The sequence below is a fragment of the Perognathus longimembris genome, chromosome 17, assembly GCF_023159225.1.
Source record: "Perognathus longimembris pacificus isolate PPM17 chromosome 17, ASM2315922v1, whole genome shotgun sequence".
Taxonomy (NCBI): Eukaryota; Metazoa; Chordata; class Mammalia; order Rodentia; family Heteromyidae; genus Perognathus; species Perognathus longimembris.
Window position 1 is genome coordinate 17384414 of NC_063177.1, and position 16879 is coordinate 17401292.

The 16879-nt window shown below is 41.3% G+C and overlaps 1 protein-coding gene across 1 annotated transcript in view; it reads right to left on the reverse strand.

Moving 5' to 3' along the window:
• Positions 1 to 16879, reverse strand: part of Vps53 (VPS53 subunit of GARP complex) — a 124545-nt gene that overhangs the window by 28481 nt on the left and 79185 nt on the right. Inside the window, exons 14-17 of the mRNA XM_048367241.1 lie at positions 16358 to 16600; positions 14245 to 14392; positions 7430 to 7512; positions 6770 to 6848 (exon numbers count right to left, since the gene is read on the reverse strand). Coding sequence (XP_048223198.1) covers positions 6770 to 6848; positions 7430 to 7512; positions 14245 to 14392; positions 16358 to 16600 — 553 coding nt within the window. The remainder of the gene's footprint in view (positions 1 to 6769; positions 6849 to 7429; positions 7513 to 14244; positions 14393 to 16357; positions 16601 to 16879) is intronic.

Here is a 16879-nt window from a genome sequence, read left to right on the forward strand (position 1 = left end):
GGTTGAGGCTGCTGAACCACAGGTCCAGGGCAGGGACCTGACTCAGGCTCCATATTCACTGCTGCACTCTCTTTCATGCTTGTCTTTGCTCCTGTGGCTTCTACAACAAGCATTTGCTTTATTTTATAACAAATTTCTGTGGGCCCTGCACTGAACCAGAGGGGGAAAGAAGTTTTGTATTATCAGCTACTGTGTAGTAACATTAACTTATTGCTCATGGTGATACAACTCCTGCTTTACAGATGAGAAGAGAAGCTCAAGACAATGGGGAGATTTGTTTGGAGAGGCAAGCAGCAAGTTAGTAGATCCAGACACTGGTTGTCTAACTCCAAAGCCCTTGTTCTTTCCACAATACTGTGTTATCTCCCCAAAGAAGGCTTACCACATTAAATGAACTGGAAAGTAGATGGGGAACTAGAACTAGCAAAATCTCTGTCTAGACTGAGGATGAGATTTACAGATGATACGGGAAGGTGATGGTGGTGAGAGTAAGAGGAAGCAGCTTGAGAATACATGCTTCTAATTCCCAGGAGAAAGGTCAAGATCATCCAGAATAGGAAGTGAAGGAGGTAACAAAGGGTTTAGGAAGATATGTACATCTGTATGTGTGTATATATTCCATTCCATTCACAGCTGGGCCAATGGAAATGTGATTTTATATACATAAATAATTTCTTCATTTCTCTCCCCCCTCCCACCCCACTTTCTTTCTTTGTGCTGGTAGTGGAGCTTGAATTCAGGGTCTTATGCTCTAACTTGGCTTTTTCCGTTCATGGCTGGAGCTCTACTACTTGAGCCATGCCTCTAGCTCTGGATTTTTGGTGGTTAACTGGAGAAAAGTCTCTCTCAGATTTGTCTGCCTGAGCTACCTTTGAACCCCATTCTCAAATCTAGTCTCCTGCATAGGACTACAGGTGTGAGCTACCAGTGTCCAGTTTTTCTACACTTTGTATAATAAGGATGTTTTGCTTTTGTCATTATAAGTGTGTGTGTGTGTGCTGGTCCCAGGACTTAAACTCAGGGCCTAGACTTTGTCCTTGAGCTTTTTTTTTTTTTTTTTTTTTGGCTAGTCCTGGGCCTTGGACTCAGGGCCTGAGCACTGTCCCTGGCTTCTTTTTGCTCAAGGCTAGCACTCTGCCACTTGAACCATAGCGCTCCTTCTGGCTGTTTTCTATATATGTGGTGCTGGGGAATTGAACCTAGGGCTTTATGTATATGAGGCAAGCATTCTTGCCACTAGGCCATATTCCCAGCCCCTGTCCCTGAGCTTTTTGTGCTCAAAGCTAGTGCTCTACCACTTGAGCCACAGCTCCATGTCCAGTGTTTTGGTGGTTAATTGGGAGATGAGAGTCTACTTTAGTGCTTGGGCTGGCTTTGAACCACAATCCTCAGATATCAGCTTCCTGAGTAGCTAGGAGCCACTGGCATCTGGCTCATTATAAAATAATTTTATTATAAGTAAAATTTAAAATATGAATAAAATATTTAAAATTAAATACTTTTTGTGGAAAAGAAAGGTTTGTCTTGATTAGAAGTGGAAAGTGAACTTGCAGATTTTTTTAGCCATGGTGTTTTGTGGCCTTCTGAAATAGATCTGCATTTTAATGACTGAGGAAAATGAGAACAGATTTGAGGACTGTTCTAGCTATTTCAAAATGTCTTTGGGGGATAGTAAAGCAGTTTCCTAAATTAGTACATGTTCACATCTTGAAATCTAATAGAAATTACGTGCCAGACTGTAAGGAAATTTAATTTATTTAGTTTCTTTTTTTTTCCTTTCTAAAATTGCCATTAATGGAAAAAAAGATAAGTGTGTTTGATTTTGGAGAGAGACTTAGATTCCTTAGATCTAGTGAGTGACCTTAGTAAAGAGGACATAGTGAGGAGGGGATTATGGGACCAATGCTCCTTTTAAGAAGCCCATAGATTTAAAAAAAAAATCTTGCTTTTAAATGCCATAATTGGACATACTAATTCCTAAGAATTTGCAGAATTTATATTTAAAAGACAAACTCTTCATATTCCCACCCACACATGCCAGATAATTCCCTTCTTAAGAATCAGGAGGCTTAGTTTCATTTCTGGCTTTGCCACCCTAAGATGCATGCTTTGGATATTAAAATAAGAGAAAAAAAAAGGTCACACAAACAAACATGTCTAAGAGGGACAATTGATTAATTTTCTCAGGAAAATTACAAAGCTGACTGGAATACTTTCCTTGCAGGAAAGTTATGGTATCTGACCAGAACAAAAAACAACAACACTGAAGCCAGCACATGCCAGTTACTCCCAGATACTCAGGAATCCCAGCTACTCAAGAGATAAAGATTGGGAGGACAGAGGTTCAAAGAAAGGGTCCCTCCTGTTGGGATGCAGTCTCATGGACTTTTCTGCCCAGAGCTGGCCTGGAACTGCAATCCTCCAAATCACAGCCTCCCAAGTAGCTAGGGTAATAGGCATAAGCCACTGGTGCCTGGTTCTGTATGCACCTACTTATGTGAAATGTCTAGGACAGACACATTTACAGAGACAGAAAGTAGATTCATGGCTATAAGGCTAATAGATACAGAGTTTCTTTTTTTGGGTGAAGATGTTTTGGAATTAGATGGTAATGATTGCATGACCTTGTGAATATACTAAAACCCACTGGACTGTCCACTTTAAAGGGGGTGAATTGTATCATGAGTTGTAACTCAATTTTTAAAAAGGGATAAATATTTGAACTGAATCTTAAAGAATGTGCTTGTTGGCAGACAACTATGGGAAGAGAGTTCTAGACAGTAAGAATAGGATGAGGAAAGGCAAGCCAGACACGGCTCACACCTGTAATCTTCGCTACTCAGGAGGCTGAAATCAGGAGAATTGTGGCACGAAACCAGCTGGGGCAGAGTGTGTGAGATCCTTAACTCAATCAACGAAAAGGAGCTGGACGTGGCGATACATGTCTGTCATCCTAGCTATGTTGGAGGAATAAATAGGTCCAAGCTGGTCCTGGTAATAAGTGAGACCCTATTAAAAAAATAATGAAAGCAAGAAATGTAACTGGTAGCGGGTCTGCCTACCAAGAACAAGTCTCTCAGTTCAAATCCAAATCCTAGTATTAAAAAAGAGAAAAGGCAAACCACGAAAAGGAATACACACTCAGGAGGCACAACAGTTCAGAGGCTGGACTCTAGGGTATATGCAGATTAGTGGCAAAAACTGAGCTAACAGCCAGGCACTGATTGCTTATGACTACAATCCTAGCTACTCAAGAGGCTGTGATCTGAGGGCTCTGATTCCTAAACAGCCCAATTAGGAAAGTCCACGGACTCTTATCTCCAATTAAACACCAAAAATCTAGAAGTGGTACAGTGCCAGCCTTGAACTAAAACACTAAGGGACAGCTCCTAGGCTCTGAGTCCAAGCCTTCAGTACTACCCCCAACACCAAACCAACAAGAATAAAACAAAAAATTGTCCTAACACAGTAAGAAAGAATAAATGACATGACCTCTGTCCATCTTGTCAGAATCTTCCTTCATCAATTTGGAATCAATGAAGAACTCCATTGCACTTTGACAAGCCCAACTCACCTTTTTCTCACTAATATAAAACATATTCATTAATATTATTGGTTATTCTGATTCTTCTACCCCAATGAGTGTACACTCCTTGAGGGTAGCCTTATCTAAATACAGATAATTCCTACCTTCACAACCCTTTGTTCACATTGTCACCGTTTGGAATGGCCTCTTAATCACAAATTCAGTAATTACAAATTCATTTGAAATAAAGAGATTATTCCTTAAGTCCATGGACCACATCTTATACCACCTTCTGTTTCTCATGTTGTCTTGAATACACAGTTTAGTACTTTTAAAATAGTAGTGATCTCTTTGTACCTTGTATTACAGTGATCTGGGCATCCCTGTCACCTCCACATTTCTTGCCCCTCACCTATTAGGATCCAAGCACCTGAGAATAATGTCTATGCCTTTCCCAGCCTTGCAACTCCAAGTACTATGCTAGCCGAGTTGCTCAGCAAATAGCAAAAGTGATGGAATCAAGCCAGGCAAGGTGGCTCTAGTGGTAGAGTGCCTGCCTAGCAAATTCAAAGCCCTGAGTTCAAAATCCAGTGACATAAAAAATAAAGAAGGGGGGAGGAGGAAGAGGGAAAGGGAGGCGAAGGAAGGATGAGGGGCAGGAGACTCAATTATAGGCAGAATTAATAATTTTAAAATAATTTTGGGCTGGGGATATGGCCTAGTGGCAAGAGTGCTTGCCTCGTATACATGAGGCCCTGGGTTCAATTCCCCAGCACCACATATACAGAAAACGGCCAGAAGCGGCGCTGTGGCTCAAGTGGCAGAGTGCTAGCCTTGAGCAAAAAGAAGCCAGGGACAGTGCTCAGGCCCTGAGTCCAAGCCCCAGGACTGGCAAAAAAATAAAACAAAATAAAATAAATAAATAAAAATTTTAAATCCTTGAAGAAAATACATGAAACAGGATGCAGGCACAAATAACAGAGGGTGTATGTTGAATCAATTTGTGAATACTTGGCATGTTTATTTTCATCACATGGATTTCATTTTGCTAGAACTCCAGAAGATTCAGACAAAAAGTAATGGTCTCCCAGCTGCTGTGTTCCGAGTCTGTGGTTTTTCCTAGGATATAAACAAAAAATTCTGGAGGTATGGTTAATGTTTTCTGGTGTGGGTCTGGAGGAGAAATAGACCATAGGGTAGGGAGTGCTTGAGGGAAATCTACCTAATGAACTGACAGTTAATATAAGCAACACCTGGAGTGTTAAACCCACTCCAACTGTTATTTTATTGAAAAAAAAATTGCACTCTTCCTTTGGTCAATGAAAATTCTTTCAGCAGCTGCGTTCCAGGCTGAAGTGTGGCAGTTCAGGAGAGATGGCAGCTGGAACAGATCACATCCAGGGTACAGAGAATGCTCACCAGCAACTAGGAGGACAATCAGAGCCTATAGAGCAAAAGTCTCACGACCATGTTCCTTGGAGAAACTGCATCAGCCTCTGCCTGGTAGCTCAGAGTGTGCTGAGCAAGAAAGAGCAAGAACACTGAAAACACATATCAGTTTCTGATAAGGAACGGGCCAGCTTTGTCCCAAAGAACTTTATGTCTGCCTACTCTTTAAATTCCAAAGCAAAATTCTTTGGTTTTACTATCATTTTTGTTATAATCTACTCCAAAACCAAATTCAGAATCCCTAAACCTGGCAATTCCTCTTGAGAAAAGGTAAAGTGTTAACACTCACTGAGCACTTATTATGTGACTGGCACCAGCCAGGCCCTGTCTGGTTACATCTGCACACCAAGTCTGGAAGGTGACAGCCACATTTCACATACAGAGGTGGCAATAGGCCTAGAAAGGTTAAGTCAATTGCTCACTACCCTCAAAGGAAAAACTGGAAGAGTTAGGCCCCTATCTCAGTCAGGTCCTTTCCACTGCCTTATGCCAAACTACTAGCTAGTGTGCCCTAGAAAAATTATTTCTCAAAAATGTCTAAGAATGCTATAAGAGCCCGTGATTCTTGGTACCAGCAACTGTTTCTATAAGGAAACATATAATAAATGTTTTTGCTTTGCCATTGGAATTAACGTAGTTCTATGGTTATAAAACAGCCATCCATAGATAGCATGCAAATGAATGAATGTGGCTGTGTTTCAATAAAACTTTATTTACAAATACAGGTAGAGGACCACACTTAGCCCACAAGCTATAGTTTGCCAACTCCTGCCTGCTCTACAAGGTTCTAGAGTGCGCAGCTTCATGTTAATTGGGCTTAGAAATTTTTTAAAAAATTACTAATTTCAACTTAAGGAACAAACGTGGTTGTCTTCAATGTTCAAGGCAGTATGAGATAGAGAGCATGGTATGAGACATGGTCTATCCACTTGAGAAATCTATATTCTTTTTCTTATTTTTGAGTCAGGGCTCAGGCTGGCCTTGAACTCCAAGAATTGGGATTATAGACATGTACCACCTTGCCCAGCAGGAATGTACATTCTTCTGGGGAAAGAAAAGTCACAGACACATAGAATCCAAAAACACCAAGGGGAGGTAGCATATGGTAGGTGCCAAAGGAGAAGTGAGCTGACTGATAGGCCATTAGGGTATTAGAAAACCAGAGTCCAAAAGCTGATCAAATAGTCTTACATTGGCAGCAGAACTCAGAAAGAGTCAGAAAAAAATCTCTCAGTGGGCAAGAATGAAGCATGAGTCAGATATGACTGCTTTAGCACTAACAGAAATACCCTTTCTGGTGAGACCACATGAAGATTTTTAGCATGTGTCAGACACTAATCAAAGACCACATCTCCTTAGACTCACCAAACATATGTGCTCCTTGTCTCATTCTTTTTCTTTTCTTTTTTTTTTTCTGGTCCTGGGGCTTGAACTCAGAGCCTGGGCTCTGTCTCTGAGCCTCTCTGTGCTCAAGGCTAGCACTCTATCACTTGAGCCACAATGCCACTTCCATCTTTTTCTGTTTATGTGGTACTGAGGAATTGAACCCAGGACTTCACGCATGCTAGGGAAGCACTCTACCACTAAGCCACATTCCCAGCCCCACCTGTCTCATTCTTAAAAGACAAGCAATGACATACGAAGAAAGATGAGAGAGTCCTTTGAGGGAAATCAGGGGAGGTCTTGCTGTTGTCAGTGTCCATGACACTGAGCCACAGGCTAGACCAGGGCTAAGGAAAACTATCTCTTGTCAACTGTCAGAATTCTAATAAAGAGTCAGTACCTAAACCTTACCTTGCTCATGGCTGTCAGGGCAGGGTCGCAGGCCGCATCTAAGTCCTGCACTAACAACTGGATACTGCTGGAGATGACACTGCAAATCAAAAAATTGGTGGACTGACTGAGATGGCCTTTCCAATGTTTTGGCCCCTGTGTACAATTTACATTCATTTCATCACAAAAGCTTGGGTTTTGTGGGGATTTTTTTCTCTTTTGCAGTACCGGGGCTTGAGCTCAAGGCCTTGTGCTTGTCAGGCAGAAGCTCTACACTTGAGCCATTCCTCCAGTAAAACCTGGAGTTTCAGTTAATGCACACATGCAATGGTGAACATATTTTCCTATGCTCAGTGGCTAAAATCCAACCACTTATGCTTTTTAATCCTAAAATACAGCAGGTAGAACCTGGTCTTCCTGCAGGGATGCTCAGGGCATGATGGGGTGATGATAAAGACCCATCCCACAATCTGTAAGCTGAAGGAGGAAGCAGGAGTGGGAGTGGGAGTGGAGTGGAGGAGAGAGCAGCTGCCTCTGGTGATAGTGGAAAACAATCCCAATCCAATAAGCAGGTCCTGGAAACCTGCTAGGTTCTGTGGTGATTAAAGCCAATAGCTTGTCACTTGCTGCCCTATGAAAGAGAAAGAACAGGCCTGGGGCAAGCACAAATAAGATACATACGTGCTGAATGTGTCCATTTCGCCTGTCAGATTGATTCGTTCAGTCAGACTTACGTCAACCTTTTCTTTGAGTTTTTCCTCTAACTGTTAGAAAAAAAAGAAACAGAACACGCTTAATAATTAGCCAAAGAAAAAGAATAATTAGCCAAAGGAGTTTCAGAATAGTAGTTAACATTTACTAAGTCTGATGAATCAGATACAATCCTAGACATTTGTGTGTCTCAGTTAATTCTCACAACTCTATAAGGGACAGCCCACTATTACCCTCTTTACAGATGAGAAATTGGGAGATGTCTACCCAAGATATTAAGTGGTGGGCCTGAAATAAACTTTCTCAGAAGCACATATAATCTTTACCCTGTGTTACACCTCTCTTGAGATATTGGTAATTCATAGGATTAATTATGAAAAGGTTCCAGTTTGAAGATATTCTGTCCCATGCCAATCAGAATCAGAAGCCTTTGTAAAAGATTCACTGAAGCTAGGTGCTGGTGGCTTGTGCCTGTAATCCCAGCTACTCAGGAGGCTGAGATCTGAGGATTGCAGTTGGAAGCCAGCCCAGGTAGGAAATTCTGTGAGACTCTTATCTCTACTAAACTACTCAATAAAGCCAGAAGTGGCACTGTGACTCAAGTGGTAGAGTGCTTACCCTGAGCAAAAGAAACTCAGGGACAGCACCCAGACCCAGAGTTCAAGCCCCAGGACTGGCAAAAAAAAAGATTCACTGAGCATGATGATGAGGCATTTGCCTTACCAATGTGTTGGAGACCAGGTGATTAAACCCATGGACCATCTCCACCTTTATTAGCCTACAGAATATAAATGCAAATACAAATAAATACATGAGGCTGAGATCTGAGGATCTCAGTTTGAAGCCAGCTTGAGCAGAAAGTCCATAAGATTCTTGTTTCCAAGAGTTTCGCTGGTTAGCAAAAGGCTGAAAATAGAGCTGTGGCTACAGTGATAGAACACCAGCCTTGAATGAAAAGAAAACATCAAGTAAAAGCTCAAGGCACAGTACTGGAAAGAATCAAACCAACCCATATACCAACCCAACAGAACCCTTACTTGTTCCTAGAGCCTTGGAGAAAAATACAATTGCCTAGGACAGGGGCTATCTGAAGACATCCCTGAGTTTTGGTTAATCTAGTGCTCCTAACCTATCACAGTTACTCCAATGATAATATATGCTTTGTGTTCAATTAAAAGTGCTGTAGAGATAGGTGTTATCTTTATGGAAGGCAATGTGTTTAAGAAGTAAGATTTTAGATGTACAAATTTTTAATATGGAAGTTTACACCTAGAAATAATATTAAATGAAATAAAGAGAATGTACAGAGGCATGCAGGCATTCTTAGCAGCATTCATTAATTTAGTCCAATATTTCCTGAAAGAAAGCCTATCTTGCAGGCTATTTAACCAAGAGATGATGTTACTCAGTGAACACTGCTCTCAAAAAGCTCACAGTTGAGGCTGGGAATATGGCCTAGTGGCAAGAGTGCTTGCCTCATATACATGAAGCCCTGGATTCAATTCCTCAGCACCACATATATAGAAAAAGCCAGAAGTGGTGCTGTGCTCAAGTGGCATAGTGCTAACTTTGAGCAAAAAGAAGCCAGGGACAGTGCTCAGGCCCTGAGTCCAAAGCCCAGGACTGGCCAAAAAAACCCCAAAAACCTCACAGTTGAGTGTTGGTTTAGATTATGGAAAACCTGGAAGCACTCTGCATGGGTATCAGTGAGGGGCTGATAAAACACATTGTGGCATAGGCTTGTGCTTACAAGGCTTCTTTTGCTATTACACTGAAAATAAAACCCAAACTTCTAATCATGACTTGGGTCCTGTCCAGCTTTTCTGGCCCCATCTTCTACTTTCCGTCCTGCCTGCTAGGCTTTGGTTACACTAGCCTTTGAAGTTTTAAGGACGCACTAGCACACTAGGGTCTCTCTCCCTCAGGATCTTTATCCCAACATTTATATTTCCTCCTCCTAAACTATCTGAGCCCCCCTCCTAACCAGCCGGTTGCCCTGGAGTACTCCCACTTCCAACCCCTCCAAGCTTCTCACTTGGCATCTGTTTCCTCCCTAACACACATTATGAAGTAAAAATGAATAATAAGCTTAATGTCGGCTGACTTATGTACTATCTGTCTCTCCCATCACTTCTAAAGATTCCTGATGGAAGACACTTGTCTAGTCTGTTCACTGCTTTTTATTAACACCTGTCATAGTGCCCGAGACATAATAAGTGTTTAAGAAAGTTTTGGGAATTTTTTTTTAAAGAATGGGAGAATAAATGGAATACTCAGTAGAAGTGACTGAAAAAAGAAAAACCACCAGATGTAACATTGACATGGAAAGATGTCCATAACTCAGTTACAGAAAAAACAATGCTGCTTCATTGTACAGTAATATGTAGGGCATGGGCCCATTCTTATTTATAAAGATACATAAAAAATTGTTTGGGAAGATAGACTACTATCCATTTTGTACAGATAACAGTAGCTGCTCCAAAGAGTGAAATTATGGGCAAGTTTCATCCATTACATATGTGTTTCTATAGTATCTGAAACTTTACATGGTCAGTCGTGCTCACTGTACTCTCACTGATCCCTCCATCCTTTGACTTGTTGGTAAGCAAATCCTAGACATTTTCCTTTCTAAGTATTTCAATGTTATCTCTAAAACAAAAGACTCATTCCTAAAAAGTTACCAATTCTTTTAATATCAAATACCACTTACCTTGTTTCTTTGTTTAAAGTTGACATTTTTCCTCATTGCTTACAACTTTAAAATACTATTAACTGTTGGGTACTGGGTGGCTCACGCTTGTCATCCTACCTACTCAGGAGGTTGAAATCTGAGGATCAAGGTTCAAAGATAGCACAGGCAGAAAAGTCCTTGTGAGACTCTTATCTCTAATTAATCACTCAAAAACTGGAAGTGGCGCAGTGGTTCAAGTGGTAGAGTGCAAGCCTTGAGCACAAAGAGGCTCAGGGACAATGCCCAGGCCCTGAGCTCAAGCTCTATAACCAAAAACAAAAAATTTTAAAAAATGTATATATACTATGAATCAAGATCCAAATAAAGTTGGAAATGGAAATTCATGCCTCTAATCCCAGCACTTGGGAGGCAGAGATGTGAGCTACATAGTGAGATCCTCTCTTTAAAAAGCCAAGCTGGGGGCTGGGGATATGGCCTAGTGGCAAGAGTGCCTGCCTCATATACATGAGGCCCTGGGTTCGATTCCCCAGCACCACATATACAGAAAATGGCCAGAAGTGGCGCTGTGGCTCAAGTGGCAGAGTGCTAGCCTTGAGCAAAAAGAAGCCAGGGACAGTGCTCAGGCCCAGAGTCCAAGTCCCAGGACTGGCCAAAAAAAAAAAAAAAAAAAAAAAAAAGCCAAGCTGATGCCAGTGGCTCACACCTGTAAGTGTAGCCACTTAAGAGGCTGAGATCTGATTATAGCAATTCAAAGCAGGGAAGTTCATGAAATTCATATCCCCAACTAATCAGCAAAAAGTACAAAGTGGAGTTGTGGCTCATGTGGTAGAGTGGTAACTTTGAGTAAATAAACCTAAAGGAGATCACCTAGGCCTTGAGTTAACCCCTAGTACCAGTATGTGCACACAGGTGTGGACACAGATATACACACACAATCAGAAAACTGCTACATGGTGGTACTGTGTACTTATATCAGGAGACACATAATTTTTTACTCCTTCAGGTCTTTTTTGAGGTGGTAATGGGGTTTGAACCTAGGGCCCTAGGCATGCTAGGCAAGTACTCTATCACTGTGTTGCACCTCCAGCCTTTTTCTGATGTCAACAGCCAATGATGCTCAATGACCAGATTCATTATCCATTAGAAAGCATGAAGACTGATCTCCATTTTCTTCTTCACTTATTACCCCAATTCTACTACACAGATATGACCATCAATAATTTGGTGGATCAGATAGGAAAGATGGATAAAAGCTCTTGCTTAATTCACTAGTACTGAATTCATACCTATGGTGCTTAACTTCTTCAAAGGCAAGAAATGAATTTTAATACAATCATTTTAATCAAATGGAGTTAAATGCATTTGCTGTTTTCAGTTCTTGCTGAAGTAAACTGATGTTGGTATGTTCTGTCTCTTGACAGTAGAGCTCATGAAGGCTGGCTTCCGTATTAGTTTCCTATGGCTGTTATAACAAATTATCATTAACTTAGTGGTTTAAAGATGACAAACATTTACTCTGGAGACCAGAAATCTGGAATCAGGTGAGGTAGGGTTGACTTCTAGAGTTTCTCAAGGAGGTCTCTCTTCTACCTTTTGGTGCTTGCTGGCAGCCTTTGGTGTTCATGGCTAGTAGATGCATCCTTCTAGTCTACCTCTATCTTCTCATGGTCCTCACTACATCTTTAGATTTATGGAGTTAAATCTCTCTCATTGTCATTGTATTAGTGCCTACCTTATGTTTAGGGTGAGCTTGTCTTTAGGTACTTGTACTGCAAACAGTGTAATTTCCAAATAGGCCATATTTGAATGTACTGAGTTCAGACATTTTTTAATGCATGTCATTTTTTTATTAACCTGCCTATTCACTTTTTTTTTTGGCCAGTCCTGGGCCTTGGACTCAGGGCCTGAGCACTGTCCCTGGTTTCTTTATGCTCAAGGCTAGCACTCTGCCACTTGAACCACAGTGCCACTTCTGGCCGTTTTCTATATATATGGTGCTAGGGAATTGAACCCAGGGCTTAGTGTATACGAGGCAAGCGCTCTTGCCACTAGGCCATATTCCCAGCCCAAGTTCAGACATTTTTGAGGGCACAGTCAGTTCCCTAAAGCTCCTGAGTCCTCTGGAGATAACACTAATAGTCTTTATTAATTGTCTTGCTCTTTATAAGACATGCCCCAGCTTAATCTCTACACTTTCTTCAGCAGATTGGGAATTAGTCCTTTTTCCAGGAATTTCTATTTTGTTTTAATGAATAATGGTGTGTACAAATCTCAGTAGAGGTGGCCAAGAAGGAATTTACTTTTATAATCAGTAAACTTTCATTAAATTAAAAAGAAATTTGCCACATGTATCAAGAGCCATCAAAATGGTATCAGATCTAATACTTCTAAAATGCCAAAGAATTTGTTCATAGAATAACATAACCAGTTGCTGGTGGCTCACAGTTGTAATCTTAGCTACTCAGGAGTCTGAGATCTGAAGGTTATGGTTCGAAGCCAGCCTGGGCAGGAAAAGTATAAGACTCTTATTTCTAATTAATCACCAATAAGCCAGGAGTGGAGGTGTGGTTCAAGTGGTAGGGTGCTATCCTTAAGCACAAAAGCTCAAGGACAACATCTCAGGCCCTGAATTGAAGCCCAAAGATAGGCACATACATACAAAAAGAAGAATATAAAATATTTAAGACACTATGTTCAGAAAGATGCTCTTTGTAGAATTATTTATAGCAAATATTTTAAGCAGCATAAATAATACAGTATTCCTTAATGGGAGATTATGCTGCCATAAACAATGATAGTAATAAAAAGACATTTTTGTAACAGGAAAAATGTTACTATTAAGACATAAATTATAACAATAACAGGATATAAAATGAATTAAGACTAGCATATAAAACTATGTTCATAAAAACAACTGGAAAAAAAAACCTAAGTTGCTCATATAATTATTTGAGTTTGATAGGATTAAGAGTAATTTTTAAAATTATTCTGTTTTTTTTTGGACTATGACTATTTACTCTAAAAATACTATATGTGTGTGTATGTTTTTTTCTTTCTGCATACACACTAAATACTTAAGAGTGTTTATCAAAGAACTCAAGGACCTCAGTCAGTTTTGAAGGCTCTCTCAGGTACCGATGTCCTGCCCTGGGGGTATCAGGGACTAAATGGGTTGTTCTCCCAAGTTCCAAGATCAAACTTTTATAGATCATTCCCTACACATCCCAAAGCGATTGCATCCCAAGCAGTGGTGCTGCTTCCTCTGCCTGGCTGACTCTAAATGGTTGGAGTCTTTGTGGGAACACTCTGAATCCGTGCCCTGGCCCACAGGAGCTTGAGGCTGGAATGTCTGAAGTAACATTTACAAGTGTCTTCCTATGATCTAGACATGTGTAAATAATAAACACAAGGAGGTGGAACAGCAGAACCCTCCCAAATCACTTTCTTTCTCTTAGCCTGAGGTGGATCCCAGAGCAAATGAGAAAAAGAACTCCTAATCCATGTCTCAGGGCTGTATGGAAAGTTACTCTGGCTCTTCCTTTTGCTAAATCAGTTTTGTGAACTTCTGTAATGTAGGGGCTCCTGCCCAGGCATCACCCCTTCCTGCTTCACAGTTCCTGAACGTCAACACCTCAAACAAAAGTTATTTGTTTTCGGCAGCTTGAGAATACTATAAAATTTCAGGAGAAGTATAAAAGCCCGAAGGACTGTGCTTTGCTTAGTAACATTTCTGAGGATGGATTAACTGTGTGACTCATCACCACCAAAGGCTGGGGCCTGGTACCACTAAGTTTATTACTGCTTTTCTCACAGGGAAACAGTGCTACTGACCTACTTTTAAGAGGTCATGCCCGTTAGGTGGCTTACACAACTCTAGGGAGGAGACTGGTCATACTTTCTTGTCTGGTCTCCTTTTAATAAGGCTCTCTGTAAGATAGCTGCCTGAGCAGTCTTCTGGCTGAACAGTGAGTTTTCTTCTCTGGGAGGCCAAGTAGTTCACCCACATGGTAACATGCGGCCTCATTGGGCTCATTTTACTCCAGCTCTGCAGCCTGGTTCAGGAAAAGGTGGTGTTGGGTGGCACCTGGCTCACCTGCTGGGTGGTGGCCAGACAGTACTCAGCTGTGCTCAAGATGCTACAGATGAGGCAGAGCTCCTCGAGTGTGAACTTGGCTGCTTCAGAGCCCTCCTTTTCCTTGAGGAGGCTGCTGATGGTTAGCCCTCCACTGCTGCTGGTGGTTCTGAAGAAAAGGAACAGGAACTGGTCAGTAAGAAATTCTAATTTGCTTCCTGAACTGGATACTGTGTATTTTAAGACAAAGAAAAAAGGGAAGGAAAGGCTGGCTGTGGTTCAAAACAATCTACGTACAATGAGTCCTTTTCCTTCTGACCTTACCTTGACTGTCATCTGTTTAGATTCTCTCACCATCAAGAATAGGAAAAGACAATTCCAAGAATGAGCCAGGACTGATTAGTCCTGCTAGCTACAATCATCCGATCCTTGCAGAGGAGGCTGCTCGGCTGCCTTGCACTTTAGCTTGGCATTTCCTGAGATGCAGAACTCATTTAGTTTCCCCAACTGTTTCTCTCAGTTATAAGAAAATTCTGCAATGGAATGTACATGTTGTACTTGTGGAGGAGTACAGAAAGGAATGTTAAGACACAGTTCCTGCCACAGTCTGACTGCCTCAAGAGACAGAAAAGGAGTTCACACAGCCCCCACTCCTCGGTGGCTTCTAAAGTAGCAACCGCTACTCACGGGTGTATAGATGCTTCAAATCCCTCTGCTTCATTTCACCCTGCCCTGTCCCTGGAAGCAGAGTCAGTATTAACAAAGACCCAGCTGAGTGACTCTTGTTCCAGCTGCTACTCTGACTAATGTTCATTAGAAAACACTCCCAGCAGGGCATAAGACTAGCTGTGGTAGTCTCAACTGTCAGAAACACAAACACATGCACATCCCACAGCATATACATATGGACGCATGGAAAAAATATGTGTCCAAGAGTGAACAGGGTTCTCTTTAGATGGTGAGATCATAGGTGATTTTCATTGTCTTCCTTATGCTTATCTGTGTTTTCTTAGCAATAATGAACTTATAGTATCTTGATAATTGGGGCAGAAATTATTTAAAATCTCAAAATAACTCTTATTTCAAAGGCGTTTCCTTAGTCAAAGTTTCATTAGTAATTATACCTGACTCCTCAATAAAATTCTCATACTCAAAAACATTTTAGTGACAATGACAGAAACCGGCTTGACAATAGTTAATTTAGCCATAGGGATGGTTTTTTAAGTATTAAATTCTAAAGTATTATGTTAGGTCACATTCTTTTCTTTTTTGCCAGTCCTGGGGCTTGGGACTCAGGGCCTGAATACTGTCCCTGGCTTCTTTTTGCTCAAGGCTAGCACTCTGCCACTTGAGCCACAGCACTACTTCTGGCTTTTCCTGTTTATATGATGCTGAGGAATTGAATCCATGGCTTCATGCATGCAAGGCAAGCTACCACTAAGCCACTTTCCCAGCACAGGTCACATTCTATTACAGTAGAAATTTCTATATAACCAAAAGGCATCTCTAAAACCCTAGCTGAATGATCCACTTATTTGAATTGATACACAATATAACAATCCTCAAATGTCTCAGAATATAGGAGGAGAGTGACTGGAATTAGAACCTATGCTGTATAATTCCCTCACCACCAAATCCTACTACATTTTTCCACGTCAGACTTTTGAGCATCACAAGATGCGCATACCACAATAGAAACTTCGGAACCCATCAGACAGAAGGAAAGTTGGATACATGCCTCCTACCTATCACTCCAGGGCTTAATCATATTGAATGAGGCTACTTAATAGCTATTTCCACAACCTCACTTTTCTTGCCAAGTAGTTATTGTTGAATTCACATTCATTAAATACGTACACATCTACATTAAGACACTCCAGTGTCCACCATTGTGATGTGACCTATTCTGGCAGCCAGAGGGAGCATCTCAGCTAAAGGTCTCAATCAGCTGTGGAATGTTGTTAGGGTAGAAATAGTGCCAGCCCCTAGGGAACTCAGTAAGACTGTTTTCCTCTTTGACACTTAGCAATTCAGTAAACAACTTCAGAGTGGGTTCCCTGGAAAATTCCCATATTTAGGATTCCCATATTTAGAATCCCACTTCATCACTCAGAAGGTGAAGAATAGGACTCACTTGGGCAGGTTGCCAGAGAGGATTTTCCAGGCGTATTCTCGAAGGTACTTCTGGAAGATGGTGGTCAGGGCGATCATTGGCTCCCCTGTACTGAGCTGTGAGCACTGCACCATGCACTTCTTGTAGTAGACAAAGAGGTCAGCACAGCTGGGGAGTACAGCACCCCCTTCATCTGTATTGGGCTTGGGGGGCCCTTGGGCTTTGAAATCAGCCACAAACCTATCTATCAGTTCTCCAAGGTTCCTAGGAAGAAGAAAAACCCAAGATGTTATTTTACTTTGAGAAAGATAAAGCAAATGTGTTTGTTTGCATTGTATATAAGCTGTTCCCATAAGTAATTATTCCTGATTATGTTCCTTGTGGTAATTGAGGACTGAACTCAAGCTTTTTGTTTGACAGACAGGCATACTACTGCTTTGAGCCACACCCCCAGCCCTGATGCTTCTTTTTTTTTTTTTTGCCAGTCCTGGGCCTTGGACTCAGGGCCTGAGCACTGTCCCTGGCTTCTTCCCGCTCAAGGCT